This window comes from Syngnathoides biaculeatus, unplaced genomic scaffold, assembly GCF_019802595.1.
Source record: "Syngnathoides biaculeatus isolate LvHL_M unplaced genomic scaffold, ASM1980259v1 ctg200_pilon_pilon, whole genome shotgun sequence".
Lineage (NCBI taxonomy): Eukaryota > Metazoa > Chordata > Actinopteri > Syngnathiformes > Syngnathidae > Syngnathoides > Syngnathoides biaculeatus.
The window spans coordinates 1-16,976 of record NW_026907455.1 but is presented as its reverse complement, the minus strand read 5'-3'; the positions used below and the strand labels follow the sequence as shown (position 1 = coordinate 16,976).

General features: G+C 41.9%; 1 protein-coding gene, 1 long non-coding RNA gene and 2 other non-coding genes across 4 annotated transcripts; 1 reads left to right on the top strand and 3 right to left on the bottom strand.

The window, feature by feature from the left end:
* The first annotated feature begins 5,719 nt into the window (after positions 1–5,719).
* On the top strand, positions 5,720–5,792 carry trnav-uac (transfer RNA valine (anticodon UAC)). Its single transcript has one exon. It is a non-coding gene; the product is annotated as a tRNA-Val (tRNA).
* Positions 5,793–7,226: 1,434 nt separating this feature from the next.
* On the bottom strand, positions 7,227–8,094 carry LOC133497180 (uncharacterized). The gene is made up of 3 exons (XR_009793969.1): positions 7,967–8,094; positions 7,508–7,595; positions 7,227–7,355 (listed from the first exon to the last, which is right to left on the bottom strand). It is a non-coding gene; the product is annotated as an uncharacterized LOC133497180 (long non-coding RNA).
* A 1,021-nt stretch (positions 8,095–9,115) lies between these two features.
* trnaw-cca (transfer RNA tryptophan (anticodon CCA)) lies at positions 9,116–9,187 on the bottom strand. The gene has a single exon. It is a non-coding gene; the product is annotated as a tRNA-Trp (tRNA).
* Positions 9,188–11,430: 2,243 nt separating this feature from the next.
* LOC133497181 (CASP8 and FADD-like apoptosis regulator) lies at positions 11,431–16,461 on the bottom strand. The gene is made up of 6 exons (XM_061813318.1): positions 16,232–16,461; positions 16,004–16,139; positions 14,767–14,813; positions 14,326–14,407; positions 12,931–13,435; positions 11,431–11,703 (listed from the first exon to the last, which is right to left on the bottom strand). Exons 1-6 carry the CDS (start codon positions 16,328–16,330, stop codon positions 11,577–11,579), a joined length of 996 nt encoding a protein of 331 aa, XP_061669302.1. The 5' UTR covers positions 16,331–16,461; the 3' UTR covers positions 11,431–11,576.
* Between the last annotated feature and the right edge of the window lie 515 nt (positions 16,462–16,976).

Sequence of the window (16,976 nt, the reverse complement as noted above, 5' to 3'; positions counted from 1 at the left end):
TTCAACTTTTTACATCGACCCAAATTAATGGAACTGGACCAATGGTTGAGCTGGACTGCCACCATGGGGAAAACAACCAAGTAGGTTCAAGACCCCACCCAAACTCACTGCTGTTGTGTCCATGACCAAGACACAGATACCCTGAACTGCTCCCCAGTTGTTTCAGTTGCCCCCTGCTCCAGTGTGTTTCACTAACAAGTGTGTGTGTTTACTGTGATGAGTAAAATGCAAACAACAAATGTTTTGTACATGCTTGCAGGTTCATGAAAATAAAGATGATTCTTCTATTTCCTCATGAAGACCTGATGACTTCTTCCTCCTGGATGTGTTGGTGATTACTCTCTTTTTCCATCCATTCATCCATCCATTTTCTTTGCCGTTTATCCTCACGAGGGTCACGGGGAGTGCTGGAGCCGATTCCAGCTGTCAACAGGCAGGAGGCAGGGTACACCCTGAACTGGTTGCCAGCGAATCGCAGGGCACATAAAGACAAACAGTCGCACTCACAGTCACACCTAGGGGCAATTTAGAATGTCCCAATTAATGTTGCATGTTTTTGAGATGTGGGAGCAAACCGGAGTGCCCAAAGGAAACCCACGCAGGCGCGGGGAGAACATGCAAATTCCACACAGGCGGGGCCGGGATCGAACCCGGGTCCTCAGAACTGTGAGGCTGACACTTTACCAGCTGAATCACCGTGCCTAAATGAGACATCACAATTTATAATTATACTCATTATAAGGGATTGAATATGCTTATTTACTTGTATTCAGAGTATCAACTTTAAATTTGTTTGCTCATAAATTGTACATTACTCGATGACAAGGCGCCGTCAACAACCAACTATGCAACCGTGAACAAGTGGATTCTTCTTCAAGTCTACCACCTGAAAACAGGAAGTTAATGTGATCTAACAGCCACAATTAATTTCAATGCTATTTAACTTAGTTGAAACAGGAAAGAGTTTTATTCCACACACGCTGCCTTTTGATTCATAGGTTTGAGATTGATACTGCTAGAGAACCAGGTCTAATGTTCATTTTAGTCGATGCTGTAGGATCAGAGTCCATAATTGAGACACCGTTTAAACAATGCAAACTTTGCCCCAGACCCCAAAAGGAATCCAAATAGATTGAAACTGGGAAAACATGCTCAGCTCCAGTCGCTCCACTTCCTGTTGATATGCAGACTCCGTCTGGACCGTCTTGGATGAGGCAGACGACTGTGGTGACTCAGGGTTCTTTCCTACTTGATGAAAGAACACGATTGATGGCAGTTTACTGTTTATTCAACTTGGCTTTCTGATTCTCGACTTGGTCAACTCACCATTTCTTCTTCAAGGATAACCGTGAAGAGTAATTCACTTGTACCTCAAAACAAAATTAAAATCTTCTTGCTTTATGATTGGAAATGCCATTTTGTTCCCGCCTCCCTCAAAACGTTTCTACACTCTTATTTTGAAGGGTATACCCTGGAGCTCAGCATTTTGGAATAAAAGTAACGTCATTCCACTTTTTTTTTCAATGGATGGAACCAAATGCGATTAAATTTTCACGGTTTCCTTGACTCAGTGATAAGGTTGTTTGTGATTCACTCATATTGCTTAAAAGATGGCGGCACGGTGGAGCACCTGTAAAGCGTTGACCTCACAGTTCCGAGGTCCCGGGTTCAATCTTGGACCCGCCTGTGTGGAGTTTCCAAGTTCTCCCCTTGCCTGTGTGGGTTTCTTTTTTCCGGGCACTCCGGTTTCCTCCCACATCCCAAAAACATGCAACATTAATTGGACGCTAAATTCCCCTTAGCTGTGATTGGGAGTGTGGCTCTTTGTCTCTATGTGCCCTGTGATTGGCTGGCAACCAGTTCAGGGTGTACCCTGCCTCCTGCCCGATAACAGCTGGGATAAATTCCAGCACTTCCCGTGACCCTCGTGAGGACAAGTGGCAAAGAAAAGGGATGGATTGATGTATGTTCATATTTTCCTCCAAATATATAGGCAGTATATATAAGGTGTCCAAAAAATGTATTCACACTTTAGATAATTGTAAACCTGATGTTTATTATAATTCAAATCCTTTTTAACATGTAAAATGATTGACAAATATAATTATTCGAAGGGTGAATACATTTTTTGGGACATCCTGTATTTTTAAAACTGATACTCCAGTTAATGTTTTCTTTCCAAAAGTGCTCAGGTGAGGTGAATGAAGGTGATTGCTTGAAATGACAACCAACACTAAATAGGACACAGGTGTTGGGCATTTGTCCTCCACTGTGATTGGTCCTCAGATCCAGTTCAGGGTGTTCCCAGGCTCCTTTTCATCGTATGAAGCTGTCTTGAGTGGAAATGTCTGCATATATTTTGTTGATGACCGGTGACGACATTTCTTGCGTGAGGCTTGCAAGGATGGGATCCTTACCCTGCAGTGTTTGTGTCATTTTTATGATGACATCCTGATCATCCCATTCAATAAATTTGCTTGAAACAAAAAAAGCACAGTAGATGTGTGAGGCAACAATATTTCGGGGTATGAGCTGTTGTTCATGCGATGCAACAATATATGAAACACTACCAACTTTTACAAAGTGGTGTTTAGAAAGCTGATCTTAAGAAGGTGTTTTTTTCATTTAATTTCTTGAAAAGTTTTAATTTTGAAGGTGAGGGGGTTCTATCTGAGAGCAATGATGTATAAAATGGCCATTTCATAATATGGTACATTCCTTTTCCCAGACCAGTGATACCAATGCATTTTCATGTTTGACTTTGTTGATCCAATATGTCCCGATAATATAAATGTTCTTGAGCATGCATGCTTTTTGCCCAATGCTTTAGTGGTGTCAATATCAATTAAGTGAATGATTGTTTGAAACAGATTGGAAGGAATCTGACTTTTGGTGGTAAAATGTGTTTGTGATTGTGAATAAAATGTGTGGGAAAACTTTAGCGAGTAAGAGCAAATGACTCATGAGAAAACACACTGTTGAGAATCCATTTTCCTCCTCAGTTTGAAATTCTTGAAGTATTGGGCTCAGAAACAAGTTTGCCAGTGAGAATCGTAGAAGCTTTTATTAAATGTTAATGTTTTGGTATCAAAAGTAATGACTGAAAACTAAGATGAGTCTTCTATTTTCTCATGAAGACCTGATGACTTCTTTCTCCTGGAGGTGTTGGTGGTGACTCTCCATCTCCATCCATCCATTCATTCAGTCATTTTCTTTGCCGCTTATCCTTACGAGGGTCACGGGGAGTGCTGGAGCTGATTCCAGCTGTCAACGAGCAGGAAGAAGGGGACACTCTGAACTGGTTGCCAGCGAATCGCAGGGGATATTGAGACAAACAGGCACACTCACAATTACACCTAGGGCCAATTTAGAGTGGGATGCGGCAGAAAAAGCCACGCAAGCACGGGGAGAACATGCGAACTGAGTGGATGGATGATTCTCCTTAGTTGCAGCCCTGATGGTGATCAAGGTCTACAAGATGGGACTTGGGACATTAGATGGTCCTGAAAGGTGAGGTCCCTACCTGGACTTGAAGTGCAAGAGGACCAGGAAAGAGAGAAAAAAAACCCAAAGCAAACTGGGCATGCAGGTTTTCTCGCGCTTTTCATCAGTGGTTTCCTTGTTTGTTTTTTCTGAAAACTCATTGCATGACAGTGTTCGTTTTTGTGAGTTCAGGTTTTCATTGACCCAAGTTAATGGTTGTGGACCAATGTTTTAGTGCACCTGCCATCATGGGAACCTCGGATCAAGACCACAGGCAATCCATCACCCAAACTCACGGCTGTGATGTCCTTGAGCAAGACATTGATCCCCTGAACTGCTCCCTGCTTGCTTCTGTTGCCACCTGCTGCATGGTTTTTCGTATGTGTGTGTGCGTGTTCACTTTGATGATTTAAATGCAGAAGACAAGTTTTGTGCACATGCATGCATGTTCATGACAAAAAAAGATGATTCTTCTCTTTCCAAGTGTCTTCATGAAAACCTGATGACTTGTTTCTCCCGGATGTGCCGATCGGAGTTTTGATGCTGTTTCTTTTGTACTCGGTCATGATTATTATTTTTATCTATCTTTGTCAATTAGTCCTCGTTTGCCTATGGTCATAAGTGCAGTAGCAGTTTCCATAGTGGTTATCGTGTTGGCCTCACATGCGAAAGATCTTGGTTTGAAACCAGGTGGACACAGCTACTTTTTTGTCTCTTTCTTGTCAGCAAACTGTTGTCCATCGTTGCCGGTCCCGTGATATCTCTAAAGGGACACAAGGGTCTGATTGTTCCGGTACGACCTCTCAGATGTTATACAAATATCATCTATATGGACTCATAACGACAGTGCATAAAGGGCAAAGACAGAGTTGTCCAAAGCTGATTGTGATGTATAGCAAATAGCAGCTGGAAAACAGACAGATTGGCCACTGGCTCCAAGTGACGGTATTTCTAAGGAGTGTCTTTTTATGCAGTCATGGCTTGAAATCATGCCATTCCGGCTGTGCGAGTATTTTTTGAGCATTATGTACGCCTACATGTTTTAGTGACATGGCACAACCTTCCTATATAGAGTTCTCCCCTTGTTAAAATAGTTGTATAACACGCCGCGCACAAAATCCTTGCCATGTATCTGTTGACTTGTCGTATAGATGAGAGTACTGAAAATGACTGTGTTTTTTCCCCTACTACTTCACTGCTGCATCATTGCAGCAGCGAGATTTAGTTCTGCTGCTGGCAGTGGAGGTCCCAATGGCCGTAGGAAAAAATAGTTGGCACCGCATCTGGTTTCAGTCTCTGGCTCACGACACTTTTGTATCTAATGCTGTTGCAAAACATGCCGATTTAAAGTAATTGGCACAGAGTTTGGAATGCTTGCCAGGCACGCATAACTGAGCACGTTTCTTCCCCTGTTAATCCATCTCTGCTATATAATTACTTTAGAATGGCAGATGTGGTTTATAATATATATATATGGTATCAAGAAAAAAAAAAAATATATATATATATATATTTGTGATTTAACCTTGAAAGACGACATTTCAGGTGAACATACCTAAAACATCATTGTGAACTGGTTTTGATAGCACATGCAAAAAACAAACCGAGGTAGGAGATGAACCTACAATCTTCTGATCCATGGTGAGGCGCTTTTTCCATTGCACCACTAACCCTATGTGAAAACTGTACCTTCTGCAAACCCATGTATACAATTTTCACTGTCCCACACCCGTCAAATAACAGCATCCAAAAAGGCGACTGAGGGGCTTCATACCTGCTGTAATCCGGAATTGAACAAGGATTGCGTGGCAACAAAGCAGAGAACTAACCACTACGCGACCACAGATTTGTGGAAACTGCCACGAAAGTTGGACGTATGAAGCTGTTGGCTGCAGTGAGAAGGTTTCATGATCCAGGACTGACCCGTTTAGGGAATGCCTCGTCAGATCGTCTCGTGGTAAGGATGCGGTGCTTTCATTGGCACTGGTTCATCTCCGGGTCGTGACAGGCAAATTCTTAAACTTGTTCAGTCAAGTGATGTATTCTCTATGCCAAGTGTCTCTAATGTTTCCATGTAGCTTCATATTTTTGTTTCGTCTCAACGCACTTGGCATTGAACAGTGTTTTGTATGACTGCTAATATGGTGACATAAACAAAAGTAATGTGATTTTGTGATGGAGTGAGAGTGGACGGGAGATATAACATGAGTCAGTGAGTTCTATGCTCAGTGCAGTTGTTTCCGTAGTGTAGTGGTTATAACGTTTGCCTTACACGCAAAAGAGCCCCGGTTTGAGACCGGGTGGAAACAGGCAGTGTTCTGTTGCTTGCTTGGAAGAAGGAAGAAAAGAAGGAGGGAACACACAAAAAATGAAGCAAAGAATGAATTGAGGAAGAAAAACAAGGATAAAATGATGTGAAAAAGTTAAGAAGGAAAAAACATTGGTACAAGGAAGGTAAGGAACAAAGAAAACAAGGATTGGAGGAGGCAATGAATGAATGTAGGAGAAAAAGAAGGAACTAAACAAGGCAGGAAGGAAGGACCGAAGGACAGGACAAATGAGATAACTGCTGTACTGGAAACTACCATGTTGTTTGACTGCAAAAAAAAAAAATACATGACACTCTATTCTCCTCTTTTATTCTCATTCAGAAGAAACAAGTTTTCAGGTCTGACTTTCCTTGGAAATTTAAGATCAAGCGAAAAACAGAAATCAAAACAACATTCGAGAGGAATTAGTGTTGGGACACAAAAACAACAAAATCTTAGTGGCAAAAAGCTGCCTGGACGCTCAGTCACTTGAGAGAGTCTGACTGCAGACCTCACTTCTCAGCCCCCCCACCTCCCCTCTCAAGTCTCATCCTGCCGACCCCCAACTGCCATCGTCAGGCAAAGTAGAATCATTTGAAAATTGTGTCAATTTCTGTTTCAGCGTTTAAGGAACTTAGTTGAATATTTTCTCGATAATCTTTCATTTCCGGTTTCAGCATTAAAGCCATTCATGTACACCACTTGTTCGCACTTCATTTACACTCTCTTTTCATTCCCAGTTTAAGTGTTTTAATCTTTTATAAATAAATCAGCAACAACTTAAAAAGGGAAGAAGGGTAGATGATGATGATGATGATGATGATGATGATGATGATGATGATGATGATGATGATGACTCTTCAATCAATCCACCATTGATGTTTTCATGGCATGGAAGGAAACCAGAGTGGCCAGAGAAAACCCACGCAGAGATCATGCAAACTCTTTTTCGTCTGTGGTTCTGAACCTCTGGGCCCCTGGGGAGAATATCGGCTTCCGTTGCCCAAGAAAAGGATACACTTTACTGGCATGTTAAATGTGCAATGCATTGTGGGTTTTCTTCATAGTTGTTGTAGTCATTGTTCGGATTTGTGTATGCTCTCACTCTGAATGGGGTGAAAAAGTGTGCATGTTTGAAAATAAAAGGAGTTCCGGTGTTGCACTCCCAATTATGCGTATAAATGATCCATCCATTTTCTAAGCCACTTATCCCCACAACGGTCACAGGAGTGCTGGAGCCCCATCCCAGCTCACACCACACAAAAGACACTATGACCTGGTTGCCAGTCAGTCACAGGGGACATAATTGACACCATCACTGAGCAGGAATCGAACCTACGCGGCCCACACTAAATTCAGGGGTGTGGACCATGACACCATCGTTGACTTTCAGTCTCATCTGGTTTTTATTTAATTGTGTAAACGCACCTGTCCCCTACTGCATGTTTGCCCTCTGGCAGTTGTGGTCAATGTGAATCTTTTATTTTCCTGAGGGAATCCATTTCATACTCGTGTGAATCCAAATGTCTGACTTTTCTGGTTTGTGGTACTTTACACACCATCCTGTAACAGAAATCTATATTTTTCAATTTTAAATCATCACATTCTATTTCACATTCATAGTGTTTAAGATACTGAGGTCTTTGAACCTGGGACCCCTCGCACCCTAAGCAAGAAGCATGCCCCCGCCTCGACTATCCAGCCACAAGATGTACCTCTTGACATTTTTTTTTTAATCACGCCACTCGACCAGGATTGGACGACCCGTGGCTCTCGTGTCACATGCAGCTTTTTAGCACCGCCCTTGTGAAAATGAAAACCAAACCATTCATGGATTATTTATTATGAATTGAGCAACATTTCTTTCTTTTGTAGTTTCCTTAATGTTTTATTGGGATTACATTAGATTATCTTTTAGATACAATGTTTCATCGAGGTGTACTCTGGGGGGCTCTGGGAGAGGGGTTCTCTATTTATTTATTGTTTTTCTTGGGAGCTTATAACAGGAAACAATTACTCTCAAAACTCTTCCACTCAGGAATCTCACAAACAAGAGCAAATATATTACATTGCAACAGATGAAAAGAATATTAAAAAAAAACTTGCATCAACTCCCATAGCTGTATTATAAAGGAGACATTCACGGATGTTCATAGATTTCTCTTCACAATTACTGTCAAAACTCTGCAAGATCAAGAACACGGTCACCATGCAGCTTCTGGTAACACTCATTCACACCGCACAATATACATGGTCGCCCAACGACGCACACGGACCTCGACAATGTCTCCACTTTTCCAGCGAGCGAGTTTATGTTTGAAATTAATGAAAAACATTCAACACTGTGCCTCTGTGACTAAACCTGCTTTGCAATTGTTTTAAACTAACTGATGTTCACATTCTACAACAACACAATGAAAACAAGTGGAGGAGAACAAAATATGTAGCTTCCACCAGGAATCTCACAAACAAGAGAAAGTATTTCTTCCCGGCACACATTAAGTGTGGCTTCAAAATAAAGCACGCAGCCTACTTCCTGTGTTTCTCAGATCTTCCACCAACAATTCAACAACATTTTTAAACACACAATAACGTTGAAAAGAACGAAAACGTATAAATGACAGAGAAAGTGCTGGCTTTCAAAATAAAAGTGAAGTCAAAATAAAAGTCTACATCCTTTTTCTATTATCGCACAACAGCATTACACCATGACATAAACTCAATAGGAGGGTATTTCATTGGCAACCAAGACAAGTCTCTGACTTGCCTGACCAGTGAATCAGTGTCAAAAAAGCTTGCACTGTATTTGTCATTCAAGTCACGAGTGGGTAATTTTCTCCCATCTTTGAGGGGAGGCGTTTTTTTACTCATGAGATGATCAAAACCCTGAATTCATGCAGTCTCCGAACAAAATAACAGGAAGGGGGGTTTCAGAGTTGAACTGGAGACCTCTCGATCTGCAATCAAATGCTCTACAACTGAGCTATACCCCCATGTCTTGCAACCACCTCTTAGTTCTGTAGACAATTCAATATTCATCATTCGTTCCAGTTGTGAAATGTGAATGATTGAGATCTGTTACATGAATACAAATATCAATGGTGAAATTTTGAATGATGACAAACTTAGAAGAAGTGGACATTTGGATTTTCACCCAATAACTTTGAGTTTACACCTCAGTGACAAATGAAACATTCCTGACAAAAGCAGAAGTCAGTAAAACGCTCAACCAGTCAGCTCCAAACCCATGTAATGTTTTTTCCAGTGGAATGGGATGTGAATTTAAAGGAGAACCTTTGATATCAATCAGATTGCCAAAGAAATGCCCCTGATGTGATTTGAACACACAACCTTCTGATCTGGAGTCAGACGCGCTACCGTTGCGCCACAGAGTCAGTGACACTAAACTTCAGTCGAGGTTTAAGCTCAAAACCAGGGTATATCGTTGGCAACCAATACAAATCACTGACATGCCCAACTGGTGAATCTGTGTCAACAAAGCTTGAACAGTTATTTGTCTTCCAAGTCAGGAGTGGGCAATTTTCTCCCATTTTTGAGGGGAGGGTTTTTTTTTTTGCCCCTGAGATGATCAAAACTCTGAATTCATGCAGTTTCTGAACAAAACTTTGGACGTTCTGCAGCTCTGTGTTTCATGGAGACTTGGCTTTGTGGATGAGTGTCTGACACCACCATCACGCTCCGCTTTTATAGCAATGAGAAATGGTGCATGGATGTTATACAGCTCAGCACACGCTGCAGCCTGCTTTTAGAGTTGCTGGTTTTGAACTGTAAGCCGTTTTATTCACCACGTGAGTTCCCCATAAGTTTTTCACGCATGTTTGCAAATGTGCAGAAGTCAGAAAATGAAAAAAAGCAGCAACAGATGTGCTTGTTGTGGCTGAGTGGTTAAGGCAATGGGCTTGAAATCCATGGGGGTCTCCCTGTGTAGGTTTGAATCCTGCCAACAATGTAATCATAAGACTTTGGTTTGAGATTAGTCCGGGTCAGTGGTGTGTTCTGGGAGAAGATTTGCCTGTTACAATGCAGTATCAACAAATAAATTATTACTGCCACTGTATATTTGCATGATAAAATGCAGCAAATATAAATACAAATACAGCAGCATCAAGGCGATACAACACAATTCAGTGATTGTACCAGACAATCAAACATTAGGAGAAAACGCACGAATAAGAATATGCAAGACAATCTGACAAAACAATATAATCTAGAACAATACACACCATGATCATGATTATGACCAAGGCAAGATGATAGGGACAATCTGACAATCCAGCCTTATAAAAAAAAAACAAAAAAAAAACAATACAGGATGATGCACAAACAGATACTAGAAAACAATATGTGATACAAGTCTACACTGTATGTGATTGTGTGTGGGCCACACACCACGTGTTGTGTTTATCAGAACTATCTGGAGGAGAGAATCTGACCACAAATGAGCAGGGAAAAGGTTTCTCTTCAGTAAGTCTTCTCATTTCATTTGCTTTTTTTCCTCACAGAGAAAATTGACAGTGTGACATGTTATATCACGTCTGGACTTTTTATCATGTCGTCATCAGTGAGGAGAGTGTGACATCATGTCATCACTATCTGATATTGGAGCTTCTCGTGATCCTCCACAGTCCCTCAGCTTTGCAGTTTTTCACTTTGGCCATTTGGGTCGGGCCACATTTGCTTGAAGTTGAGAGCATTTTTTTAATGGAAGGTTCCCAATGGTTGAAAGACATTCATTTATTTTTTATTGGGAAAATGGATTTGATATACTGTACAAGCAAATTGAGTCATACTCACTGTTTTAACAGGTGTTATTTATCAAAGATTGGTGGAACGGTGTCTCAGTTGGTAAAGCATTGGCCTCACAGTTCTGAGGTCCCGGATTTAGTCCCGGACCTGCCTGTGTGGAGTTTGCATGTTCTCTGTTTGCTTCAATGTGCCCTGTGATTGGCTGGCGACCAGTTGAGGTTGTACCCTGGCTCTTCCCTGAAAATTCCTGGGATTGGCTCCAGCAATAATCCCGCGACCCTTGTGAGCATAAGCGGCTCAGAAAATGGATGGATGGATATACTTTGAATGGCTACTTCAAGAAATATTTAAGTTGTTAAAAGGTGAACTTGAATGAAATTAGAGCTCTACGTGTTGCGCTGTATGTTTTCATACAGATATTTTTTAAGGTGAATATTTATTGCACAGAAAAAACATGTTTTTTACGTGTTGGATTTCAATTCAAAAATCCATGTGAAAAATTCGAGTTCATACTGGCAACGAATTACTTCCATATTCGTGTTTTGTTCATTTATTTTTGTAATCTTCAAGACTTTTTAGAAGTCAGAAGAGGCGTGTTCATCTCCCATAGTCGGGTCCAACGCGTGTTTTCAATGGCGAGTGTCCGGGTGACGTCACGGGTCGAGGATGCAGCCAACATGGCAACCACTTGGCTGTCGTCGAATGGAACTTCTCCAACTTCGCGCATGGATGACGCGCTCTGCGCTCTCGTTTATTTTTTCGTATAGACATTGAAGTGAATAATGTTATATGTATTTTTCATGACAATATCCATTTTAGAATGTTTATAGGAATGACACTTAATATTTAATAAAAGGAATTATATTTGCATTCCAAACACTTCAAGGTAAATACACGTGGTAAATATAAAACATACAAGATACGTCAATGTAAAAAAGCTTATCTGAATGCAGTAGTATAGTAAGTGAATTGAAGTGCAAATACTGACAGCTACGAAACAGGCAAGTCGTCAGACAACTATAAGTAAAGGTCTTTTCGCAAAGTGTTTTTCAGGTCAATGTGGTACTGATCCTCACGATGCCGGCTGTTGTGCTCAAAGATTGCACCGTTCACCTCCATGTGAAGATCGACCAGATGTCGGCTCCTGTAAGAATACAAAACATTTGGTTAGGACTGAAAAGTCGCAATAAAAAAAAAAAAAAAGTTATGGAAGTTTGCATTAATTGGCTTTTGCTTGAAATTTCAGGATGAACGTACCCGTGACCTTTACAGGTGAACTTTATTTAACCTCACGTTTCTGAGGACCCGCGTTCGATCCCGATCCCGCCTGTGTGGAGTTTGCATGTTCTCCCCGTGCCTGCGTAAGTTTCCTCCGGGCACTCCGGTTTCCTCCCACATCCCAAAAACATGCAACCTTAATTGGACACTTTAAATTGCCCCAAGTTGTGATTGTGAGTGCGGCTGTTGTCTGTCTCTATGTGCCCTGCAATTGGCTGGCAACCAGTTCAGGGTGTACCCCGCCTCCTGCCCCTTGACAGCTGGGATAGGCTCCAGCAACCCCCCCCCACCTTGTGAGGATAAGCGGCTAAGAAAATGGATGGATGGACAAAAGTAGTGCTTAGCCTCCATCGTAGAGTATCTTGGTGCCGAGTGAGTTGAGGAACTTCATTTGGAAGTAGTGCTTTGGCATGTTGTGTACTCTAAAGCCAAGTCTAAACCTTTATGCCAGGGATGTCAAACTCATTTTTGTCGTGGGCCACATTGTTAACGACGATAAACATCTTTAACTGTCTCATCATATTTACACATGAAATTTATGAACTAGTTTTGAAATCAGAAATCAAGGCTAATGGGTTTTTCCCAACGACTGTTTGGTCACACAAAAATGCTTGTAATATCTCAACGTTATCATTTATGATGTGACAATTTAAAATTTTGGTACAGGTTTGGGACAAAAAAAAAAAAACATGTTAGTCTATAAATATGATTTGCCTCTGCGGGCCACGTAAAATCATGCAACAGGCCAGATCTGGCCCCTGGGCCTAGAGTTTGACACCCGTGCATTATGAGGATGAATCAATCCCGTACTGCGTGTCACCGGCGGCTTGGAACAGAGATACTGGAAGATTCACAGAAAGACATTAAAGTTGAGGTCTTTGAAAATTCTCATGGGTCAATTTTGCCGCTCAGCTCCTTGTTGCGGTTTGTGCCCAAAAAAGTAAATAAATCCAAAAACAGAACCTCTGGATGTGCGTTCCAAAGCGGAGAGAAGGTCAAATAAAGTTCAATTGTAAAGGTTCAACTGATACTTGGGCTCATAACATTTCAAGCGCGAGCTGTCACTTTTCCAAGGTAGCGTGTGCGCACGTACCTTCCCTGGCTTCTGCCCAAGGCGTCCGTCAAAGCCTTGAGGTAAACGGAACGGTGTCGGCCTCGCTGCAGTTGATGTTCTCCGGTCGAGCAGTGACACCAGAGCACGTCCGCATCTGACGGGAGACAATCGGGTCTCAGCTGACCGGCGCCACCGTCCGTCTCCCAGCCGTCATCCCAGCGGTTCTCCACACCGCAGGGTTGGAAGTCCGACACAGTGTAGCTCTGGATGAAAAACAGTTTTGGCTTGCCGACCAGCGCCGGACAGGCGTCGCCGTTGAAAAAGCGGCAGACATCTTCCAGACGGAGGCCTTCGCAGTTCATGTCCGTGGCCTGGAGGCGATTGTCGATCACCCGGCTGATGATGCAGCAGACGAAGCCATCGCCACTGCGGTCCGGACTCCTTTGGAAGACTTTTCTGAGCGTTGAGACCGTCTCGACCAGGTTTAGCCATTTATGCAGGGTCACATTGAAGTGCAGTGACTTAAATGCGTGCGCCATCATCTCTGGCCAAAAAAAAAAAAAAGTCAGAATGATTTGGATCAGCCAACCTTTGAAAATTCTCGATCCGTCGATTTTGTATTGCAAAACTGTTTGAATCTTTTAATAAAATAACACACAGAGACTAAAGAATAGCATAAGTGTCACGGTGTTAAAACTCTCTACATAACTGATATTTGGAGATACACGGTAGAACTACACAAGCAGACGGAATAAATAAACTATACTCTCGAGCATAAATGAATTATTCTCTGCAAAGAATGATAAATATTGAGTATTTGTGACCATTTGCTTCACGTATGTCTGTAGTATTCTCCCCAAATTTACCAAGCCGGACACACTGGATGTCCACTGGATTGGATTGAAGCAAAAGATGCTCCAGAAACTCAAATTCTTTACTTCTGATTTTAATATTTGACTACTGTAAATTTTTTATCAGGTTCAACATTCTCGAGTGCTACTAAAGTTTGTTTTAAAAAATAGGGGGCTTAAATATTTAAACAGGAAAAGACGATTGGCGAGTGACCATACAAGTGCACAAATAACACCATTTTCCTTAAAAACACCAAACGCACCATCTTCAAAGCCTTTAGGCTTGGAATCTTTTTCAGCACAAGTATTAGAAAAGCCTCAGTGTGGTTTCATGAGGCCTCACTTGCTCACCACTAAGTGCAAGGTACCATATTTTCCGCACTATAAGGCGCACCGTATTATAAGGCGCACCTTCAACGAACGGCCCATTTTAAAACTTTTCATATATAAGGCGCACCGGCTTTTAGGTGTGCCTTATAGTGCGGAAAATACGGTACTGTAGTTCCCAGCCCTAAGTTCTACTGTACACAAAACAGCGTCTTTCAATGTATGCACTGTAGAAGTATACCCCGATTGTACTCACCTCCGTCATTCCCCACGCAGTCTACGATGACGCACTCCCCTCTGGGGTCACTGGCGAATGTGTACCGACTGACTGGACTCTCCTACGGGGATGCAAGCAGAGACATGGTTGAAATTCAACACGGGTTGATCAAATAGAGCAACAAAAGTCTTAGTCTGTGATTTAATATCGTACAGTACATCACAAATGTTGGACGAGACCACTTGAATGCGACGAATGAACTTTGGTCGGAATAGTTTGTCATGTGTCCCAATCAATAGCCTTTATTGTCATTATATGCTGTGCATACAATGAAATGAGTGTGCATCTCCACAAGGTGCAATAAAATGGAATTAAAAAAAAAAAAAGGTACAGTTGCGGCTGAAATAAATGCACCAAAGTGCACCAAAATACTACATTAAATTGTTGTGATGTACTTATTTGTTTGAGGATAAATCTTACCTGGCAAGGGTGGCGCATCACTTCCTCGGGTACTGCTGGCGCATTGACTGAAATGAGATGGAAAATACACGATAAGTCAGTACAACGGGGCAAGAAGACAAAAACCGTTCAAACTAGTTATCCTTTCACCAGTTGACTATTACTAGTTTCATTTCAATTTGGGATTAGTACGGTACGTGAATGCGATTGTGTTTCTTCAAATACTGTCCACACTCCAATATAATATGTGTGTTGTTTTCACGCGACGTCACCCGTTGTGCTGCCTCGAACGACATTCTGTTTCTAACTGCAGTTATTGAAGATGCGACTGACAGCACATCAAGCCCAGACTGACTATTAGGCGACCTGGCCTCATGGGACTCAGGACTGCAGTTACAAAGGCGCAGTATTGTGCCTCTGTCTTTTACTCTATGTGACACTTACCTGTATGCTAACACGAAAAAACTAAAGCCAGTAAAAAGTCAAAGGCATAAAGTAAAACTTGTATTTTAGTTCACCACAAGCAGAGCGAAATGTTTCTTTAAAATTAGATAATGGCAGAAAGAAAATAAACAAATCCAGTATTTCACAAAATTCATGAATCTTTCAAGTGACTAACAAAACAATCATAATTGTAATGTTGGCCTTCTGAAATGAGTATCAATTAAGCTTGTTCGCTTAGGTCTGCGACACATCGGCACGATGGAGGTTGAAGCCAGGCGGCAGGATAGCGGCGTCGGGGAATCGTCCACAAAGCCAAGTCTCCGTGAAGCACAGAGCCGCAGAATGTTGAATGTCTTTCGTCGACTATGTCCACACTTACGAAGACTTGTGTCCAGGATCGCGAGGCTTTGAAGAGCGCGCCGACGGCAAACTCTGGGAAAAGCTTCAGCGAACTGGTGAGAGTTGTCGGAAAAAGGTCAGAAGAAGGCTCTCTGATGGTGAGCAAGTCCTCTTTTGTGTACTTGAGTCCCGTAAAATACCAAAACACAAACGGTACTGGAGACCATTCCGGAGACTTCCACACTCGGTATGCTTGAGGTAGAGAGGTTAAATGGCGGCGAGCAGCGGTGTGTGGGTAATTCAGCAAAAAATGTGACGTCAGTGAAAACAACCCATCATAACCCATCAATCGGTGAGTGTATAACATCAAGCATTTTAAGGATTAAAAAGGACTGTAGTGAAATTGTCCATTTTTTGCAAAATTATATAGTTCAATTGGTTCTACGAGTACTAAATCAGTATTGCACACACTCACCTGACACCTTGTACACCTTGAGCTTTTTGGCCAGGTCTACCCTGCCCACGTCCATTAAACATTCCTCCAACAGGTCCACCCTTGTCAGGGAAACCTTGCCAACGTGCTCGAGTTCGACAACCAAGTCCAGGAAATCCTGCGTGAGTGAGAAAACAACGGAAAGTGAGCAACGACTTCAAAATTTCACACGGCGACACCAAAAAGTCCCCCACCGGCACAATTTCCTACCTTGGCAGTTTCCATTTTCTTACGTGGTAGCATGTGAGCCAGCAGAAACTTCACACTGCTCACATCATCCTTGGCCATGTCCTCGCTGATGTGAGCCATCAGAACTCTGCGAGAGGAAGCAAAATGGACATTAGGAATTGCACATTTGTGACATACAAAAACTTGAACATTAAAAGGGGAAAAGGGAATTTTTAATGGCTTGTAGGCAAATATTTGCGGAGCGCCTGGCTACTTATTGAATGTAAAATAAAAAAATAAATACAAATCAGAAAACAAATTGAAAAAAATTAAACCTTTAAAATTGAAACAATATTTTGAGTCTCCTGAGATTCAACTGGGTACAATTCACTGTCTGAATTCAGTGTTATAAAAAGGCAGGCTTACTTCAGGTCAGAACCCAAAACCCAGACAGCGAATTGTAGCCAGTTGAATTTAGCTAATTTTGTATTTAATAAGCTATTGCTAACATATGTTTTGAGGACGACAGACGGGATTCAGTCCTGTGCGAAATCTGGCAATTTTACAGTTTTATAATGTACTACTTTAATTTGTTATATTAAGGTGAAGTGTCCCAACCAAATCAAAAATATGTTGAGAGCTGTTCCACCCGACCATTAAGCAATCCTGGCAGCACAGTACTTGACATAACCGTCCTGACAACAATTTTCTTTCACGATCACTTGGCCGCTAGGCCAGTGATCCAGAGGAACCTCTTTCAAATGAGGGCTGAAGCCCAAAAAGTATG